Below are 17,645 nucleotides of genomic sequence, written 5' to 3'. Positions count from 1 at the left end.
AGCCCATCCTAGTTTATTTTTTTTTCTTACAAACACAAGTGAAAATAATGATAAAATACTGGAACGTGCATATTACATTACACTTGGTTTTTCATGTTAGCTTTTATTAAATCTAAATGTCTGATTTGTGTTTTTGCTGTCTAGCAAAGGTGCTTCGAACATTAGTTTCTATTGGGATCATGGATCATCTGAGTGAACAGCAAGTCTTTGTGACTGTACACGATGCTGCGTGTTATGCCGAGCAGAACATGGTAAGGAATATTTAAAATTATGAATTAATTATAGATATTTAATAGGCTTCACAGAGTCTAAGATTGAAAGTATATTATTACAGCATGTAACCCTAAATAAATTCTATATCATTGCCAAACATGATGGTACCAATCTATATGTACAAGGAAAGGATAGCTAACATAATAACTAAAAAAAACTATTCAATTTCCTATGTCTGGTAAAATTTGGAAATTCTGTAATACAGTGATACAAGGTAAGGGAGATTACACAGAGGTGAGTTTGGCCCATAATATTTGGTCCTTGCATGGCTGGATTTATGGCCCCAAACCTAGTGCAGCTGTAAAGTAGAGAGACATGGACATGAAACAGATTGAGGCCCCATGCACACGGCCATATGCATTTTGTGGTTCTGTTTTTGTGTCGATTTTCCAGTCGCAAAAATGGGCAACGTGTCACCTGTTTGTGGCATGTTCTATTTTTTACATTGTGGTCTGACAGTTGACAGTGTGGTGAGACCAGATACATAGCCTCGTTTCCCCTTTTAAAGTCAATGGGGGCGTTTTTTCACCTTTTTTTATGTAAACGTGTGTATGAGGCCTGATTGGGTCAAACTTGCACATCCCTGTGCAATGAGCCTAACAATGTCCAAGCAACAAATGACATTTCCCTGATACCACTTGTGTAGTCGTACTTGCAGAGTGAATGCCTTATCCAAGTGGACCCTGAGTAGACATGAAAAAATGGAAGGAGTTTATCAATCCCAACAGCAGCATTTTACATTGTTGATTTATTCAATATAGGGTTTTGAGAAAATTTACTGACTATTACTGCTCACCCCCGCCCCTCCATAGGGAAATATGTTGCACTGCGCCGGAGCCGAGAAAAGATAAGACATGTCCTATCTTTTCACAGCTACGGAACGGTACGGTTCCACACCGTACCACTTCTGTACTGTACCGTGCGCCCATTGCCGTCCTATGGAGGACATACATCCGACATATATAGTTCCCCCATACCGCCGTGTGAATGAGACCTTAATGGGGAAACAGTATAGACAAAACACAGCGGAGTAAATACTATAGTACAAAATACCTATGTATGTTATGTATGATTAGCCATAAAGTATAACTTTGTTCTGCGGCTAACACCCTTATATATGGTACTATATTCAGGCCAATTACAGGGGAGCGCCATTTATAGGAAAAGTCCTTCTTGATAATGTACTTGCAAATGTGAAAACAATCTCCAGACAAGCAAACCATCACTTATTTGTCAGATGATTGCATCTGCTGTGGAATATACTAGACTGTCAATGTTAACTGTATAGAGATGGTATCTAATTTCATTACAAATTTCCATTAGTCGACCTCAAGGGGATTTCTTCCTGTGTCATGTCTGATTTATTACTTTATGCGATTCCCAACAGGATAACCTGACTGCCAAGAGCCCCATGGTTTGGGTGTGAGAACCTTCTTTTATGAAAATCCGGATTGAAGTTACACAAATCTACTCAAATAATGAAAAGTCCTAAATATGTGGGACATTCGTTAAGGAATTGGATTCTAGGTTTTATCGCATAACCATGGGATGAAGGATAATGAGACTGAGTGTTATGGAGAAAGTTATTGTTCTCAACGGGAACAAGTGACACCCAAACGCCTCTGTTAGGTTATAAAAGACTTTTTTTTATAAAAGACATGAACTGAACAATGATGTCCAACATCATCTGCAAGGTTTGGCACTTGGCAAGAGAAATCTTTCACTTCCAAGCTGGAGCATCCATTCATGATACTTGTAGTACACCTTGGATGACAATAAATCTTTAGCAGGTTATTGGACTTTATCTTATATAGTCATCAGGATATGCCCCTACTTTATGATAGGTTGGGGCCTGACCACTGGAACTATCCTGAGAATAAAGGAGCCACAGTGCTGTGCAGATGGGTAGAACCCTTTAATATGAAGCTTTTCACAATCATTTTAGGTTTTAAAATGTGCTAACCAATAAGGAAATATTCCCAAACCACTGTTGTATTATAAAGGGGGACAAAGTTGTTGTGTCATATTGCATCTGAATACTGTATGTGCTAAGTTTTTCATGATTGTTTATTGAAGCCAAAGAGCACTTGAAGATTTAGGATTATTGAGGCATTGCATTTAGAATAAAAATTATTTCAAGATAATTCCTGTTTTGTGTCCACAGTCTTTATACTATACCACCCTCTGTGGTCCTATCCTGCTGCTATGGGTTATTCTCATATCCCAGCCTCCCAATGGCTAATCCATAGACAACATATGAACAGCCTTATAGATCTGCATAGGTTTTGTATACAATAAATGAAAGATTTAGCATTTCTGTTATGTCTGTAGAGGGAAGGTCAAAGTTTAAACATAATTTTGAAGGAATTCTATCCTATCCACTTAATGGGGTTGTCCACTTTCAGCAAATATTTGATATGGTTTGTTTAAGGAAAAGTTATCCAATTTTCCAATATACTTTCTGTATCAATTCCTTAGGGTTTCTGCTTATTGTCCTGCTAAAAAAGCGTCATGTTTTGGCTCATAGTAACAAATCTTCAGAAACCATGCAGGCTGTCACGGCAACTATTCGCCGCTCCCCGATGACACTGGCAGCAATCAAGGGGTTTACACCTGTGGATGTTAGCAATGGGTATTTGCTGCAATATGCAGCAAACCCCATGTCTTATCAAAAGGGCTCACCTAGTAAGCACCCTTCATACATGATTCATAGCTCACTGACGGATATATCCGTCAATGAGCGTGAAGGAGTTTATGAAACCTATTTTACAAAAATAATTTTAGACAAAATGAAGTTCAGTTATTGCCACCTAATATAGTTATTTTAGTGAACTGTGTGAAGTCACTATTCTGATCACTGTGCCATTCAAAAGGAGAAGACGCTCAGATCATTATGCCTGTCCGAGAGAGGGGGGGTTCAATGCCACAATATCGCACCCCTTTTTCAAACTAGGAGGAAATGTCTAAAAACTGTTTAAAACCCTTAATGGAAGTGGCTCAAGCATTTCAGGAAGTTTATTGGTGGCAGTTACTCCAGGATTCTGGTATAGCTTGATACATTCCTACCATTGTGTCAACGAATTTACTTGTATAAATATAATTACCCATAAAAGAAGTAATATAGTCCCTTGGTTATGGAGTTGTCCTAGGCTATGACCGTCGCTGCTGCAGTAATTGTACCAAGACACAAATAGTTTTACACATAAAAAAGTGAGTAGTTACAGCATGTCCCACAGCCGTCATATAATGAATCCTTAATCCTGGTGGCCAGGATAGTCAATAGTGCAGTCTCAGCCACCATTACCAGTTCATGGGGGGAGGGGGGTCATATCCAAGGACAGCTATATTGTTTATAAAATAACAAACATATGGGGAATGTGTGAAGTGTACTTCTTTCTACCCATGGCCCATGTAAGGTACTCCTGTTCTGTCCTCTTCTTGAAGTATGTGAACTGCACTGTTATCCGCCTGATCTTCATCCCTGTGAACCCCTCAGCTTATACCCCTAGCCTGGAACTAGAACAAGTGGGATGAGGTGCAGTAAGCCCCTTAACGACTTGGCCTTTTTTAGTTTTTTCACTTCTATTTTTCACTCACCAACTTCAAAAATCTATAACTTTTTTATTTTTCCACATAAAGAGCTGTGTGATGGCTTATTTTCTGCGTAACAAATTGCACTTCATAGTGACGGTATTTAATATTCTATGGCGTGTACTGGGAAGCGGGAAAAAAATTCCAAATGCAGTGAAAATGGTGAAAAACCACATTTGTGACGTTTTCTTGTGGGCTTGGATTTTATAGCTTTCACTCTGCGTCCCAAATGACATGTCTACTTTATTCTTTGGGTTGGTACGATCACGTGGATACCAAATTTGTATAGGTTTTATAATGTTTTCATACATTTAAAAAAATTAAAACCTCCTGTGCAAAATATTTTTTTTTGATTTTGCCGTCTTCTGGGGCCAATAACTTTTTCATACTTTGGTGTACGGAGCTGTGGATAGTGTCATTTTTTGCGAATTTTGATGGCGTTTTCATTACTATAATTTTTGGGACTGTGCAACCTTTTGATCACTTTTTATTAATTTTTTTATATTTTTCAAAATGGCAAAAAAATGCCATTTTCAACTTTGGACGCTATTTTCCGTTACGGGGTTAAACATAGTGAAAAAACATTATCATATTTTGATAGATCGGGCATTTTCGGACGCGGCGATACCTAATGTGTTTATGATTTTTACTGTTTATTTATTTTTATATCAGTTCTAGGGAAAGGGGGTGATTTGAATTTTTAGGTTTTTTTATTATAATTTTTTTTTTTTAACTTTTTTTTATTTTTACTTTTACTATTTTTCAGACTCCCCAGGGTACTCTAACCCTAGGTAGTCTGATCGATCCTATCATATACTGTACTGCCATACTACAGTATGGCAGTATATGTGGATTTTACTCCCCATGCATTACAATGTGCAATTAGCACATTGTAATGCATGGGTTAAAACGAAGTAGCCTCGGGTATTCGGAACACCCGAGGTTACCATGGCGACGGATCGCCACTCCCCGTGACGTCATCGGGGAGCAGCGATCCACGACAAGATGGCGGCGCCCATGCGGCGCCATCTCTTTGAAGCCGCCGGCAGCATTGCCGGCGGCGATCGAGGTGAAAACACCCGCGATCGGTGCTAGCACCGATCGTGGGTGTTACCGGTAAGCCTTTGCTGCAATATGCAGCAAAGACTTACCGGCTATGGAGAGGGCTCGGCCCGCGAGCCCTCTCCATGCACCGGGACCCGGCACGCGCCGTACTAGTACTAGTTAAGACCTCCCAATGCTACAGCATTTGTCAAAGTAGAATTAGCAAGAACAAAACCAAATTTATTTTACTACATTATGAGACTGTAGTTAATCAGATATATCATAGAAAGAAAAACATTACAAATAATAGCCCACAAACTAAAAAGACAGACCAATAAGGCAAACGTCATGACATCAATGGTGCAATTATTTAATAAAAAAATTATAATGTACAATAAATATCAAAACATAAATATATACAACATTGGATACAATGATAAATCTTTCATAAAGCAAATAAAATTGCACAATCACTTAGTAAACAAAAAAATCGATTCAGTCTCCCTTGCTGTAAATGAATGCAGAGGAATTATGATGAATATACAATCACTGGTTGCTCAGTAAATCCGATAAGAAACCAAGACTGTGCAGTTACTCATAGATTTAGTATTTTACATTAACCAAGACAATTTACTCTAGGCAACCGCAACGCTGAACGTTCCATCTGTGGTAAACAAGAATCCAAATGTTAAGATGACTCCAGCCATCTTAATGGTTGACTTTCATAGTTTACACTATTGTATTACAGTATGTGGGTAGAACTTATGACACAATTGGCCCGGAGTACTATGCCTTGGGCATCAGTGCAAGATACAGAAAAGTAGCATTTTCTGGCAAAAGACCTTCTGGCCCTTTTAGTAGTTTCTTCCACCAGCCATGGAAGGAGATTCTTTCCACCTGGTACCAGCATCTGAAAAATGAACTCATTACTCAACTTCCAGTGGCCCCTGTGGCTCCTCTTCTCCCCTCTATTTCAGCAGTAGCTGAAGTCCATGCACTCTGCTCGCATACACACTACGCCTCACAACATAATTTTGTGAAAGCAGCAGAGCGCAAGGATTTGCCTCTTTCCACGCTACTGCTGAAGAAGAGGAGCTGCGCGGACCACCGGATGGGGAGGTTAATATTTTTTTATGTGCGGAATATCTATTAACTGAGGGGGGTGGGGTGCAATGTGCTAGATAGCGATATAATGGTGTGGGGGCAGTGTGCTTGCTACCTATATAATGGGGGGCAGTGTGCTGGATCCCTTTTATACTGAGGGGCAGTGTTCTGGATACATATACTGGGGGCAGTGTGCTGAATACATATATACTGGGGGCAGGGTGCTAGATACATATAAGTAGGGGGCCCGTTTGCTGGATCCCTTTATGCTGGGCTCATACCGCTGGATACATATATACTGGGGGACTATGTGTTGGATAGCTATATACGAGGGGGAAGTTCAGTGTGCTGGCTACCTATATACTGTGGGGCGAGCAGTGGGCTGGCTACCTATATAATGGGGGCAGTGTGCTGGATACAGTATAACCTGTGCCAGAAAACTAGCCTGGGACTGGCTAACATTTATATTCTGATTTCTGACCCAATCTGCCCAGTAACTACTATGTTTCAGTGCAAACAGAAGGAAGCGACAAGTGAAAACTGGTGACAAGTCTGATACATAGAATCAAGCATAAATCATATGCAGTTGTGACTTTATAGACTGTAAACGTGACTCTCCAAAAACATGACATAGATTTTGAGATTACAAGAGATTTTGGAGCAAAAAGGTAATTTCGGTGAATTTCCATGATTCATAGTATTGACAGCACAGATGAGGTAAGAATACCGGATATATGGTTTTATTTAAACCCGGATAAAGCCTTTAAATAAAGGTGAATGATATTTACATGTTTACATGAGGATTTGATGGAAAATAAGAGTTACTTCATTCGGCCCATTTAAAAGGGCTATTTTTGATATCCGCAGGATAGGTCAGTGTCATTTTAGTGAAGGTCCCGCAACAGAACCCCACATAAGTCAACTGTTCCAGACATACATAGCAGTATCTAAAATAAAATGAGAAACCAAAAACTGAAAATATGGAATGCAATGATAATTGTAAACCTATTAATATGAATTTCAAGTGTAACATTATAAACAAATATGCCAATTGTCCTCTCAATTAGAGCAAAGTAGCTGTGAAATTGGACTGCTCTACAAAGCAGTGGACTCAAGTAGTGGACTAAGGTGGGTTCACATGGGTCGGCACCTGTAATCCCAGTACCATATATGAGAACTATGCTGGCTGCTTCTACATGCAGTTTCTTACATACTTTTTACCATTAATGTTATAGAGGTTCTGTCCAATGAGAAAGCTTTCTTTCCACCATTTAGCATCATTCAGTTCTCAGCAAAACTGGTGAAAGATGGTAATCCATAATTTATGACCACACAATCTTAAAAAACATTGTGCATGGCACAAAATTCATTTAGGACAGATCACCGGGGTTGTATGACACGTTTTAATGCTTTATCCACTGCAGGTTTGGTGTACCGTACATCAAAAAATTTGCCACAAAAAGAGGACAATCTAACATTGACACATTTGTATCTACCGCTACTCATACCCCTTAATTAAAACTTTGATGTCAAACACACAATAAGAGTAACAGGAGCCCTGTTCCCCTTTGGGATCCCCCTTTTTGGCTGTGGAATGTCCCTTTGATATAAATTGCACCATTTGTAAAGCGTAAATGACAATATCTCTAACTATCATTGTGATATAGATAAGACATGTGTTATTAACCTTTTCTGTTTTAATTATATTAAAATATCATTATTCCCAAAAAATAAAATTATGGGCTTCCAAAGGTTTACATGATCTAAATAGGCAGAAAGTAAAGACACATAAAGGGTGTGTATCAAAACGGCTTTAAAGTAGAATTTTCCTTGTTGTGCTGTAATTGGTTGCTTTGGGCAACAACTGCTGTTTATTTTTAGACAGTTCTGATTAATTTTCTCCATAATTTGTCAACCTTGTTGTCATTAGAGTAACTACGGCCTAACAATTATTAATGAACAAAAGACATTTGTTTGATATTTAAAAAAAAAATGTTCCTGTACAGAAGACTGAAGCGCAGTAGACTTGAATTGACTCTTTATGCATCCAGAAACACTGGATGCACAATCCATAATCTGTGACGGATTCCACCACAATCCTCTATCCCCAGGGTAAGTGTCTTTTGTCTTTAAAATCAAGAGTCATGAGTAACAGAAGTGTCACTAAACTAAACATGTCCTAAGCATATCCGAAAACCGAGAAATACAAGTAATTTTATACAACTCTTCCAAAATGATAAGAAGAATGAGTGCAATGGCTGAAGCAGACAACTAGGAATCAGTCACTAACGCCTTGTCTTTTCCAGTGTAACTACCATCAAGGCCCACATAGGAAACAAAAACAGTCCAAAGGGTCACAATTAAGACCAAATTCTTCCAATGTGAACCAATCACACCTCAGCATTGATTTTCTCAACATCAATGATTGATTACAGGTAATGAAGGCAATAATAAATAACATAAAGAAGAAATTAGGGAAAATGGAGACAGCCTGCTGCCCCCCAGACTTCTCATACCTGGTCTATGTAACCAAGCTGAAAGAACTACCATATATGCTACATAGGCCATTAAGCGATCATGAAAAATGCCAACAACTAGATTGAAGGTTTTATATTATATACCTGGTGTCTGAAGCTCCTCTGTCCCCATGACAACACTTCCGACCTGTAATTGAGTTTTGCTAGTCACATAATAGATTTGCTGCACAACAGGATCAACAAAGTGGGTCATTTAATTTGGATCCAACTTTTTTATCCAATGGGAAGAGTGTCATGTAACACATCAAGCTTATTGAAAATTTCACATGAAAAAAAAAAAGGTGGATTTAAATGTATTATTTCCTAAATGATTTACAAGTTTATGACCACTTATAAAATGTGTTCAAAGTGCTGCTCATTGTGTAGGATTGTCAATGCAACCCTCTTCTTCCACTCCTGACACACTGATAGCAACAGCGCAGAAGAAATGCTAGCACAGGCTTTCAGAAGCTGCACATCTCGTATCTTCACAGCATATTGTGACACAGACAATTGCTTCAGATGACCCCAAAGGTTAGAGCTTTCCCACATAAACAGCTGCCTAGAAAGGTGTCGTGGGCCAGTTGAAGGTCACCAAGGTTGCCCGATCTGTCCCCCGTAGACATTTATCTTTGGAGTTACCTGAAGGCAATAGTCTATGCTGTGAAGATATGAGATGTGCAGCATCTGAAACAACGGATAATGGAAGCCCGTGCTAGCATTTCTTCTGCGGTGTTGCTATCAGTGTGTGCAAGAAGAGGATTGCATTGACAAACCAACACAATGGGCAGCACTTTTAATACATTTTATAAGTGGAAATAAACTTGCAAGTAACTCAGGAAAGAAAAAAGTTAAGTTAAAACCAAGCACAACATTGTGCGAATTTCTCCATAGGTTTGATATGTTACATGGCCCTTTTCCGATTGGAAAAAAAAGTTGGATCCAAAATGGCCGACTTCAAAATGGCCTCCAATGGTCAGCATCCAGCTTGAAAGGTTTTCCTGCTCTTATACACTAATGTACCAAGAACAGGAAGTTGATATCACTACCCATTCCCATTTTATTTAGGTGTATCCATATAAACATCCCACCCTGAAGAAGTATCTGGATGCTACTTGCATGCCTAATACAATGATGGTAGATAGGAATGTATTGGACAATAAGATTAGCAGCCTCCATTCAAGAAGATTAAAGCACTGATTGTAAATCATATTAAAAGTGGCAACTTGTTTCTGGAGAAGATCTCGTTCCTGAGAATTGCTATGATTTGCCTCCTAATTTCTTATTTGTTGTCTTATATAAGAGGAACCATTGCTAATGTGATCATTGCTCACCATTTATTGTATTGGTCTGGGTAAAGGGTGATTGAAACTGAAGTCTATTAAACAGGATCTAGAGGCAATTATCCCCCCCCCCCTCCTCCCCCATTGGTCTGGGTAAAGAGCGATAGAAACAGGATCTATCAAGTAATCAACTGGATCCTAAAGTCAACAGGATCCAGAAGTGATTGCTGATCATTGATCTTCTGCCCCCTTTTTGGCCTGGGGAAGTGGTGGTACAAACAAGCCCTTTTTTTAAGCTACTGTACAAAATGTACAGCAACAAGATATGCATTGTATTTTTGTCTATAAGTCTGAATAAAGTTGTAACACAGAGCAGAAGTGTTGCCATAGGAGCAGACTGCTTACTGTCATATCATACGTCAGTGCTCCCCACAAATGTATTACTAAGTTTCTATATAATCCAAATCTATAGCAACTATGGACTGGCATATAGTTCAGTTATAGCAGTATATAACAGTCTCCTGTCTAAAAGTAAAATGGAAAGGGTGATGGAAATATAAAACATCAAAAAGTTACTTATTATTTGCACAAATGAGGTTTTTGACCAGACTGCAACTTTTTGATGTCCGGCGAGACTTTTAAACGGTGCATACAGCTGATAAAACATTTCTCATATCGCGTAAACTCTCATATAATACTTGTTGTAGTTCTTTAAACACACATATAAAATCTACAAATGTAGCAAAGTTGATCTTGCATACGACCAAACATTTGACATTAAAAGACCATCGGGACGGTCAGGGCGAGGTTTGCTGCAACTAGTGACTTAGCTTCCATTTAACCTTTGCTTGAATAAAGCAAAATCTTGAAACAACATCTATCAGTGCAAAACTTTCTCCTACGTATTTAACATTGCAGTTACACAAGAGTCATGCTAAGTCATTGCCATAGGCCGTCCCAAATTGTTAAGCATCACTTTCTAGTTGGAAAAATACAGGTGCAATGTAATTGGGTATTGGCATCTTGTACGATAGGAGTGGGGATGGCGGTTTCATGCTAGAAGCAGTTGTATCACTATTTATCTATACTGAGTATGCACACAGTGATGTAGACTCGGTGACGCTCACACAAGTGCAGCGCTTCTGTCATTGGTCCTTAGCAAAGGACCAGATTTCAGCATCAGCCTGGCCAAATGTATCTTCATCATTCAAATTCTCATTAACTGGAAGTCACATGACCCGGAACGCGATCAGTTCCACGAAAAGAGCTGCTGGATTGCAGACGCTAAAAACCAAATGTCCCATTATTCTCAAACAATGTATGTCAGAGCACTATCTACGTGCTGGGCATTAATTCCTCAAGCCCATACTGTATGTTCCTTTGTTGAATATGTTGGTAGAAATATTCTACAGAAATATCACTAATTTGATTCTGAATGCAGCATTTGTAGTAAATCGGGAACAGCCAGTTCCTTCAAGGTGTCAGAAATAAAATAAAACATCACTTTTCCTTCCCTGAGTTCTCTAGTTGCCAGTCATGCATTTTAGGCGGTTCTTGAAGTAAAAGAGTTTATGTTGAGAAGTGACGGCATGTGAAGATTTGGGATATCGGAATTTCGAATATTCCTTATCAGTTTTTGTCTTAGACCACGGGAGTTGTATTTTGGAGGCATGGTCAACAACAACGTCATCACAGGAGCCCACATGAAGAGCGCCGAGGCCATCTATAAAGAATTCTAGAAAAAAGACAAAATTAATAAGTGTTACACAGCGTAGAGAAAACACACTTATAGAAACTACTGGGGCAGATTCATCAGTTTAAAAAAAGTAGACTTTTGGATCTACTTGATTTACAAGATATAGACCTAGGAAAGCAGGAAGATCAAACACCCAATGGGGCAGATTTATCAAGCAGTCTGAATGTCAGAATATTTCCAATTGCCCATGGCAACCAATCACAGCTCCCCTTTAAAATATTCAAGAGCACTGGTCAAATGAAAGCTGAGCTGTGATTGGTTGCCATGGGCAACTGGAAATATTCTGACATTCAGACTGCTTGATAAATCTACCCCAATGTGTTTCGTCAACAAGACCTAGTCCATAATAGCAGTCTCATTACTGCTCGGTATCAGTAATCTGTATAAGACCACCTAAGTATAGCGAGTGGTATCTTACAAATTGGTCACAACCTCAAATACGGCCCAAATTTTCCCTGATGAAGGAGGATGTATGTGTCTACCACAACACAGTGAACAGAACTATACAGGTCAGGGATATTATTTAAGTAAATAACACCTAAAATCAGTGGGTTAATGCGACCGGGCCCGACAAAGGACGGCTGGCGGACTGTGGGCCCTGTCAGATGTGAGGAGGATACAATTGATTACAATAGCGGCGCATGCAGGCAGATGCACTCCTATGCATCATGCCCGTGACATCATCAGAAGCGCTAACACCACATCATACAGTGTGTGCGTGGCAGCCATACCGATGGACGTGCATCTGCCTGCACTGCTGCCAGGGGAAGCCGTAGGATCGCTGGGTGTGGTTTGTTAGGGGGCCCCTGCTCACATCTCATTAAGGGGGCCTCTGCTGCCATTTCGTTAAGGGGGTGTCTGCTGACAATTAGGGGGGCATCTGCAATATTTATTAAATGGATATTCTCATGATTAATTATTTGGACATATCCACAGGATATGGTCCCTTCTCTAAGAACCGAACCAATTTGGAGGAATAAAAATACCTATCCACACATAGACAGTATTCTGAGACCAGTTGTAGGGCCAACCATCAAGGGCAGTAGACAAGCCAGCGGAAGCTGTGTACGAAAGCCAGCATCTTTCAGTATGTAGTCACCAAAACTTACCTAAATGTGCAACAACCGACAACTGAGGATCAAAACCAACTTTTAAAATCTTGTCTGTCCTTCCCAGGAAAAAGTTGACTACACCATCTGCCACCACGCAGTTAGGGAAGCCCTCGATGACATGATGGTAGCCCTGAAGGGTCTTAAGACAGTCTCCTTCCTTGTCTCCAGGAATGACATTAATTATTTGCCGGTATGTTGTGTAATATCCTGTAACTTCTCTCACAGCGCCACCAACCTAGAAACACATTTTCAATTATTTTTAAATATTAAATATCCATGACCATTTCATCATAACACTTATCATATAAATATCTATTTCAAGTCGATAAAACATCAAAGAGATGTGATACTCTCTCAAAGCAAAAGGTTAGGGATTGAGCTTACACAAATTTAATCCTTCACTTACCTAGATGCAGATTATGACGGCCATGGGCCCAGGGCTATATGAATATATTATCACCCTACAAGTCTGAAATCACTTCCTACATATTGTACTAAAATCAGCTTCTTGGGGAATGGAGGTTGCGTCCCTTCTGCCTGCTTTCAATCTGTGGGTTCAGGACCTTTTGAGGACCTTCAAAAGTCCTGAATTTGCTCTTGTGTACATGTGTATTGAGAGCAGGAACAGATGTACAATGATATCATGGGTGAAGGCCCTTCTTAGTATAAAATTTGGTGGGTGGTTTGGGCTACGGCCCAAACCACCTATGTTATAATCCACTGCTGCCCTTACCATAGGTAATTTACAAAATTTTACATTTTACAAATTTTTCCCTTATTGCTAAATATTATTATTACTAAATTTCACATCGTTATTCTATAACAATGTGAAAAAGTGCAAGCACCATGGGGTCTCTAGCTGTGTCTCATACTAATAAAATGTAGAACAGAAATGTGCTAAAAGCAAGCTCCTTTTACGTATGTTATGTCCCAATCTGCCACTAGATGTCACTACAACACTATCTGATGAGCTCATTACTGAACACTTGGGAAATCACAATGACACGCTAGAATGATACATTAGTGTTAGATCAATAACATAAATCAATGAGGCTCATTTACTAAGGGTCCGAATCGCACATTTATGTCGGGTTTCCCGAATATTTCCGATTTGGGACGAATTGCCCCAGGATTTCGGCACACGTGATCGGATTGTGGTGCATCGGCGCCGGCTTTCACGCGACAGAAATCGAGGGGCGTGGCCGTCGGAAAAAAAAAAATTGTGTTGCAAGAATAGCACTCACATACACCGAGACAGAGGAGGTGAACTCCGGCGGACTTCTGCGCAGCAGCGACAACTAGTGGACTAGCGCACGGACCTTAGTGAATCCCGGCAGAACCCGAATCAGCGTCGGAGAACGCACCGCGGGATCGCAAATGGACCGGGTAAGTAAATGAGCCACAATATATTATCAATAATAAAAGATCTTTCCAAAGTGAAGTCTATGTCTGTGAATTTAGCAGAGTACCGCAGCAGTCACAGCCTCATGCTCAAGAATAGCACGTATGTGGATCCTGCATTGAAGGATGACTTTATCTGCTCCGCCATGGGGGTGGTTACTCACCAGATCCAAGCTTGTCTTCTCTAGGACATCCACTAGCTTCTCAATCTTTGTTTGAGGACAAAAGATGAAATCATCATCAACCCATAAGACATATTTTGTGGACACCTGGGAGACGGCCAGGTTTCTACCAGCAAACCACCCCTGGAATACAAGAAATTTTGGTAAATTAATGAGAAAAGAAGCATGACATGGCTCATCTAATGATATTGAGATGATTAACATAGTAATGACCTCAAACAAGTCTGAAGACTATTTCAGGTTTGTGTTCTGGTTATTATTGCCCCTGTGACATTCCCATAATATCCTGTCTGTCCTCTCTCTTCAGATGTTCCTTCTGGTTGTTAATGCAAGTATAAAGATGTAGACTATGCTAGCCTTGCCATCATGACGGAAAGGAACCATGATGGATTAGCTGTGATACACTCATAGGGGGAGATTTATAAGAAGTCTGAGGTAAAACTGGTCTAGTTGCCCATGAAAACCAATCAGAGCTCAGCTTTAATTTTATAAACAGCCGTGGGAAAATGAAAGCTGAGCTCTGATTGGTTACCATGAGCAGCAGTTCTGCGCTAAAAGACTTATGATAAATCTCCCTCATAGTGCCAGGTTATGCATTTTTACAGAATCCATGATTGATATGATGATCATTTGCAGACAAAGAAAGAAGGATGTTAGGAAACAATGTAAGCAAAACACTTTCTCTGAATTGTTGAAAATCACTTTTACTGAACTATGCAAAGGTTGTTGAAAAGTTAAAGACCACTTAAAATATTGCAATATGCCAAAGATATAGCGGAGGTATACTGGAAAAACATATTCCAAATTCCAATCCTATTAAACGCTTCTAAAAAAGAATTCTGGAATTATGTTGAATGTGTGCAGTCACTTCACAGCAGCAGATAGGGAGAAGGGAACCATTGTTACATAATATAGGACTTTTCATGGCATATAAGTTATAATGCGTCATGCTGTATTTTAGGCCTGCTCAGATAGGTCATTTCTCCATGCTGTCATTGTTGTCAATGTAACTTTTTGTTTGCGTAAAGGAAATGGCAATGTAAAGAAAATGCAAGCTGGAAATCACATGGAGATATATATATACACACACACACTCGTACATATACATACATACATACATACATACATACACATATATATATATATATATATATATATATATATATATATATATATATATATATATATATATATATATATGTAATACATCAATACTGTACCTTCTTAAAGGGCATTATGTAGTGTTCAATGAATGGTCCCTCGATCTTCTGCGGCTTCTCACTGTCATCGGCAATTATGATAGTTATTGTGGGATAAAATTTCCTGATGCTGTCAATCAAATCCTGCAGCTTGTCATAGCGGAGGAATGTCTTAGTTGCTATAGTGACCAGGGAGCTGATATTATATTTTGCTGTGGAACAATACAAACATATTCAGTATTCTGCATGCAGGGTAAATATCACATGCCACAGTGTGTGCACGTCACAGAATTGTAAAACGGATCTGGTATTTGCTTATGTGCTAGTGAAACATAACTGAAGCTGGAATATCTAGGAGAAATCAGAGGCCCCTGTTAATAGCTAACCAGCAATGGGAAATCATTTCCGCTATACCAAGTCCTTTAATGATTTTTCTTTATTTATTCTTATGTACTCTCGTACACTCCAAAATTAAGGGATTTTAAGGTTGGTCAATTGTTTCCTTAAAGGGGTATTCCCACCTGGCTGCACTGAAACAAAGAGTGAAACAGGGGTTTGAATACTTTCCATACCCCCTGCATGTCCCGGGTCATCAGCTCGGCACCACATACAGCAGAAGAATCTGGTGCTTATTATTGTTTTGACTAAGAGGTAACAAGGTGGAGAGGGGGCAACACAATGAAGGGGATCTGCTGGAAAAAGTGCACAGTATAAAGGGGAGCTACTTGGGAGGCACAGTATGAAGGAGATCTGCTGGGAGGGGGAGGTACAGTATAAGGGGAGCTGCTGGGGCTCAGCATAAAACGCTCCTAAGCTGGGGGGGGGGGGGGCACAGTATGAATGGGAGCTCAGTATAAAGGGGAGCTATTGCAGGGGTACAGTATGAAAGGGAGCTGCTGGGAGACCACTGTACAAAGGGGAGCTGCTGGGAGGGCACTATGAATGGGAGCTGCTTGGGGACACAATATGAGGGAGACATGGGGGGGCACAAAGGGGTGGTCCTAAGGGTGTGTGGAGTAAAAGGTACACTGCATCTTTTGTCCTTGTTTCGCCACTGTAAAAGTTGGAAGGTATGCCATAGCAGCACTATTTCTAGGTGTGTGAGGAATAAGTAGTGAAGGATTAATTGGTAATGGGGGAGGTAGCTTACTTTGGAAAAGAGATCTTGAGGGGACAACAGGAACAGGAGTGGGTATGGCGAGTGGGACCTCTGCAATCATTGGGTCCTATAAGAATATTGTGGTTTGGGAATGGTGATTGGAAAAGCTAAGAGGATAGTAGAAGAAAGAGATCCTTAACTGATTTTAGGGAGCCTGTGACATTGTTTTTGGGGTTGTTCAGCTTTTATGAATCCCCAGTTTGTACCCTAGTTTGTAAATAATGATGCAGTACCCTGAAGGTGGAATTTGGTGAGGGTAAAGCCAGAAATAGGGTGAGGGTGTTGAAGGACTATCTAGTAAATGGCACTAGGACACAAGGAAGGTCATTTACTAAGGGCCCGAATTGTGTTTTCCCATCGGTTTACCCGAATATTACAGTTTTGCGCCGATTTTCCCTGAATTGCCTGCAAGTAATTGGATTGTGGCGCATCGACATGCACGTGACGGAAATCGGGGGGCGTTGCCGTTAGAAAACCTGACGGATTCGGAAAAACCGCAGTATAAAAAAAAAAAAAAAAAAAGGGGTTGCTTGACACGCGCTTAGGGTAGGACAGTGAACTCCAACTGACTTCAGCGCAGCAGCGACACCTGGTGGACATCGGGCGCACTACCTTAGTGAATCGCCGGAAGACCCGAATCCTCCACAGAGAACGCGCCGCTGGATCGCGATAGGACCGGGTAAGTAAATCTGCCCCAAGAAGTACAATTCACTGTAACTTGGACCCAAACTGTTGTTGGGATCAGAGGTTTCTAGCATCACTTATGGTATTACTGACAAGGATGCAGTGGTCAATGTTGGCATTTAGAATGGTTTATAAGCTGGGACCTGACGGGGGTGTAAATCACTGTTAAAGTCACCAAAAGTGGCAATTTCTTTTTTTTTCAGCACACACTCGAATATATTGAATATATGAGGTTGTTCTGATCTGCAGGTCTGATCAATGAAAGTGACTTATACACTTCCCTCTTAAACAAACACTGCATAGAATAGGAGATTGTTTTATTTCCTAAAACTTTTTAAGTA

The 17,645-nt window shown here is 40.1% G+C and overlaps 2 protein-coding genes across 7 annotated transcripts in view; one reads left to right on the top strand and one right to left on the bottom strand.

Moving 5' to 3' along the window:
* Positions 1 to 2,622, top strand: part of LOC140117786 (solute carrier family 26 member 10-like) — a 31,408-nt gene extending 28,786 nt beyond the window's left edge. The window contains exons 17-18 of the mRNA XM_072134857.1: positions 145 to 251; positions 1,661 to 2,622. Coding sequence (XP_071990958.1) covers positions 145 to 251; positions 1,661 to 1,699 — 146 coding nt within the window. The 3' untranslated portion in view covers positions 1,700 to 2,622. The remainder of the gene's footprint in view (positions 1 to 144; positions 252 to 1,660) is intronic.
* Positions 2,623 to 5,264: 2,642 nt separating this feature from the next.
* The window catches only part of B4GALNT1 (beta-1,4-N-acetyl-galactosaminyltransferase 1), an 86,891-nt gene continuing 74,510 nt past the window's right edge, over positions 5,265 to 17,645 (bottom strand). For all 6 annotated transcript variants that reach the window (XM_072134854.1, XM_072134852.1, XM_072134855.1 and 3 more), the window contains 4 exons: positions 15,483 to 15,673; positions 14,245 to 14,385; positions 12,677 to 12,914; positions 5,265 to 11,546 (listed from right to left, as the gene is read on the bottom strand). In XM_072134854.1, coding sequence (XP_071990955.1) covers positions 11,335 to 11,546; positions 12,677 to 12,914; positions 14,245 to 14,385; positions 15,483 to 15,673 — 782 coding nt within the window. In that variant the 3' untranslated portion in view covers positions 5,265 to 11,334. The remainder of the gene's footprint in view (positions 11,547 to 12,676; positions 12,915 to 14,244; positions 14,386 to 15,482; positions 15,674 to 17,645) is intronic.

This window comes from Engystomops pustulosus, chromosome 2 (assembly GCF_040894005.1).
Source record: "Engystomops pustulosus chromosome 2, aEngPut4.maternal, whole genome shotgun sequence".
Classification (NCBI taxonomy): domain Eukaryota; kingdom Metazoa; phylum Chordata; class Amphibia; order Anura; family Leptodactylidae; genus Engystomops; species Engystomops pustulosus.
The sequence above is the reverse complement of the archived record's forward strand: the minus strand, read 5'-3'. Positions and strand labels throughout refer to the sequence as shown.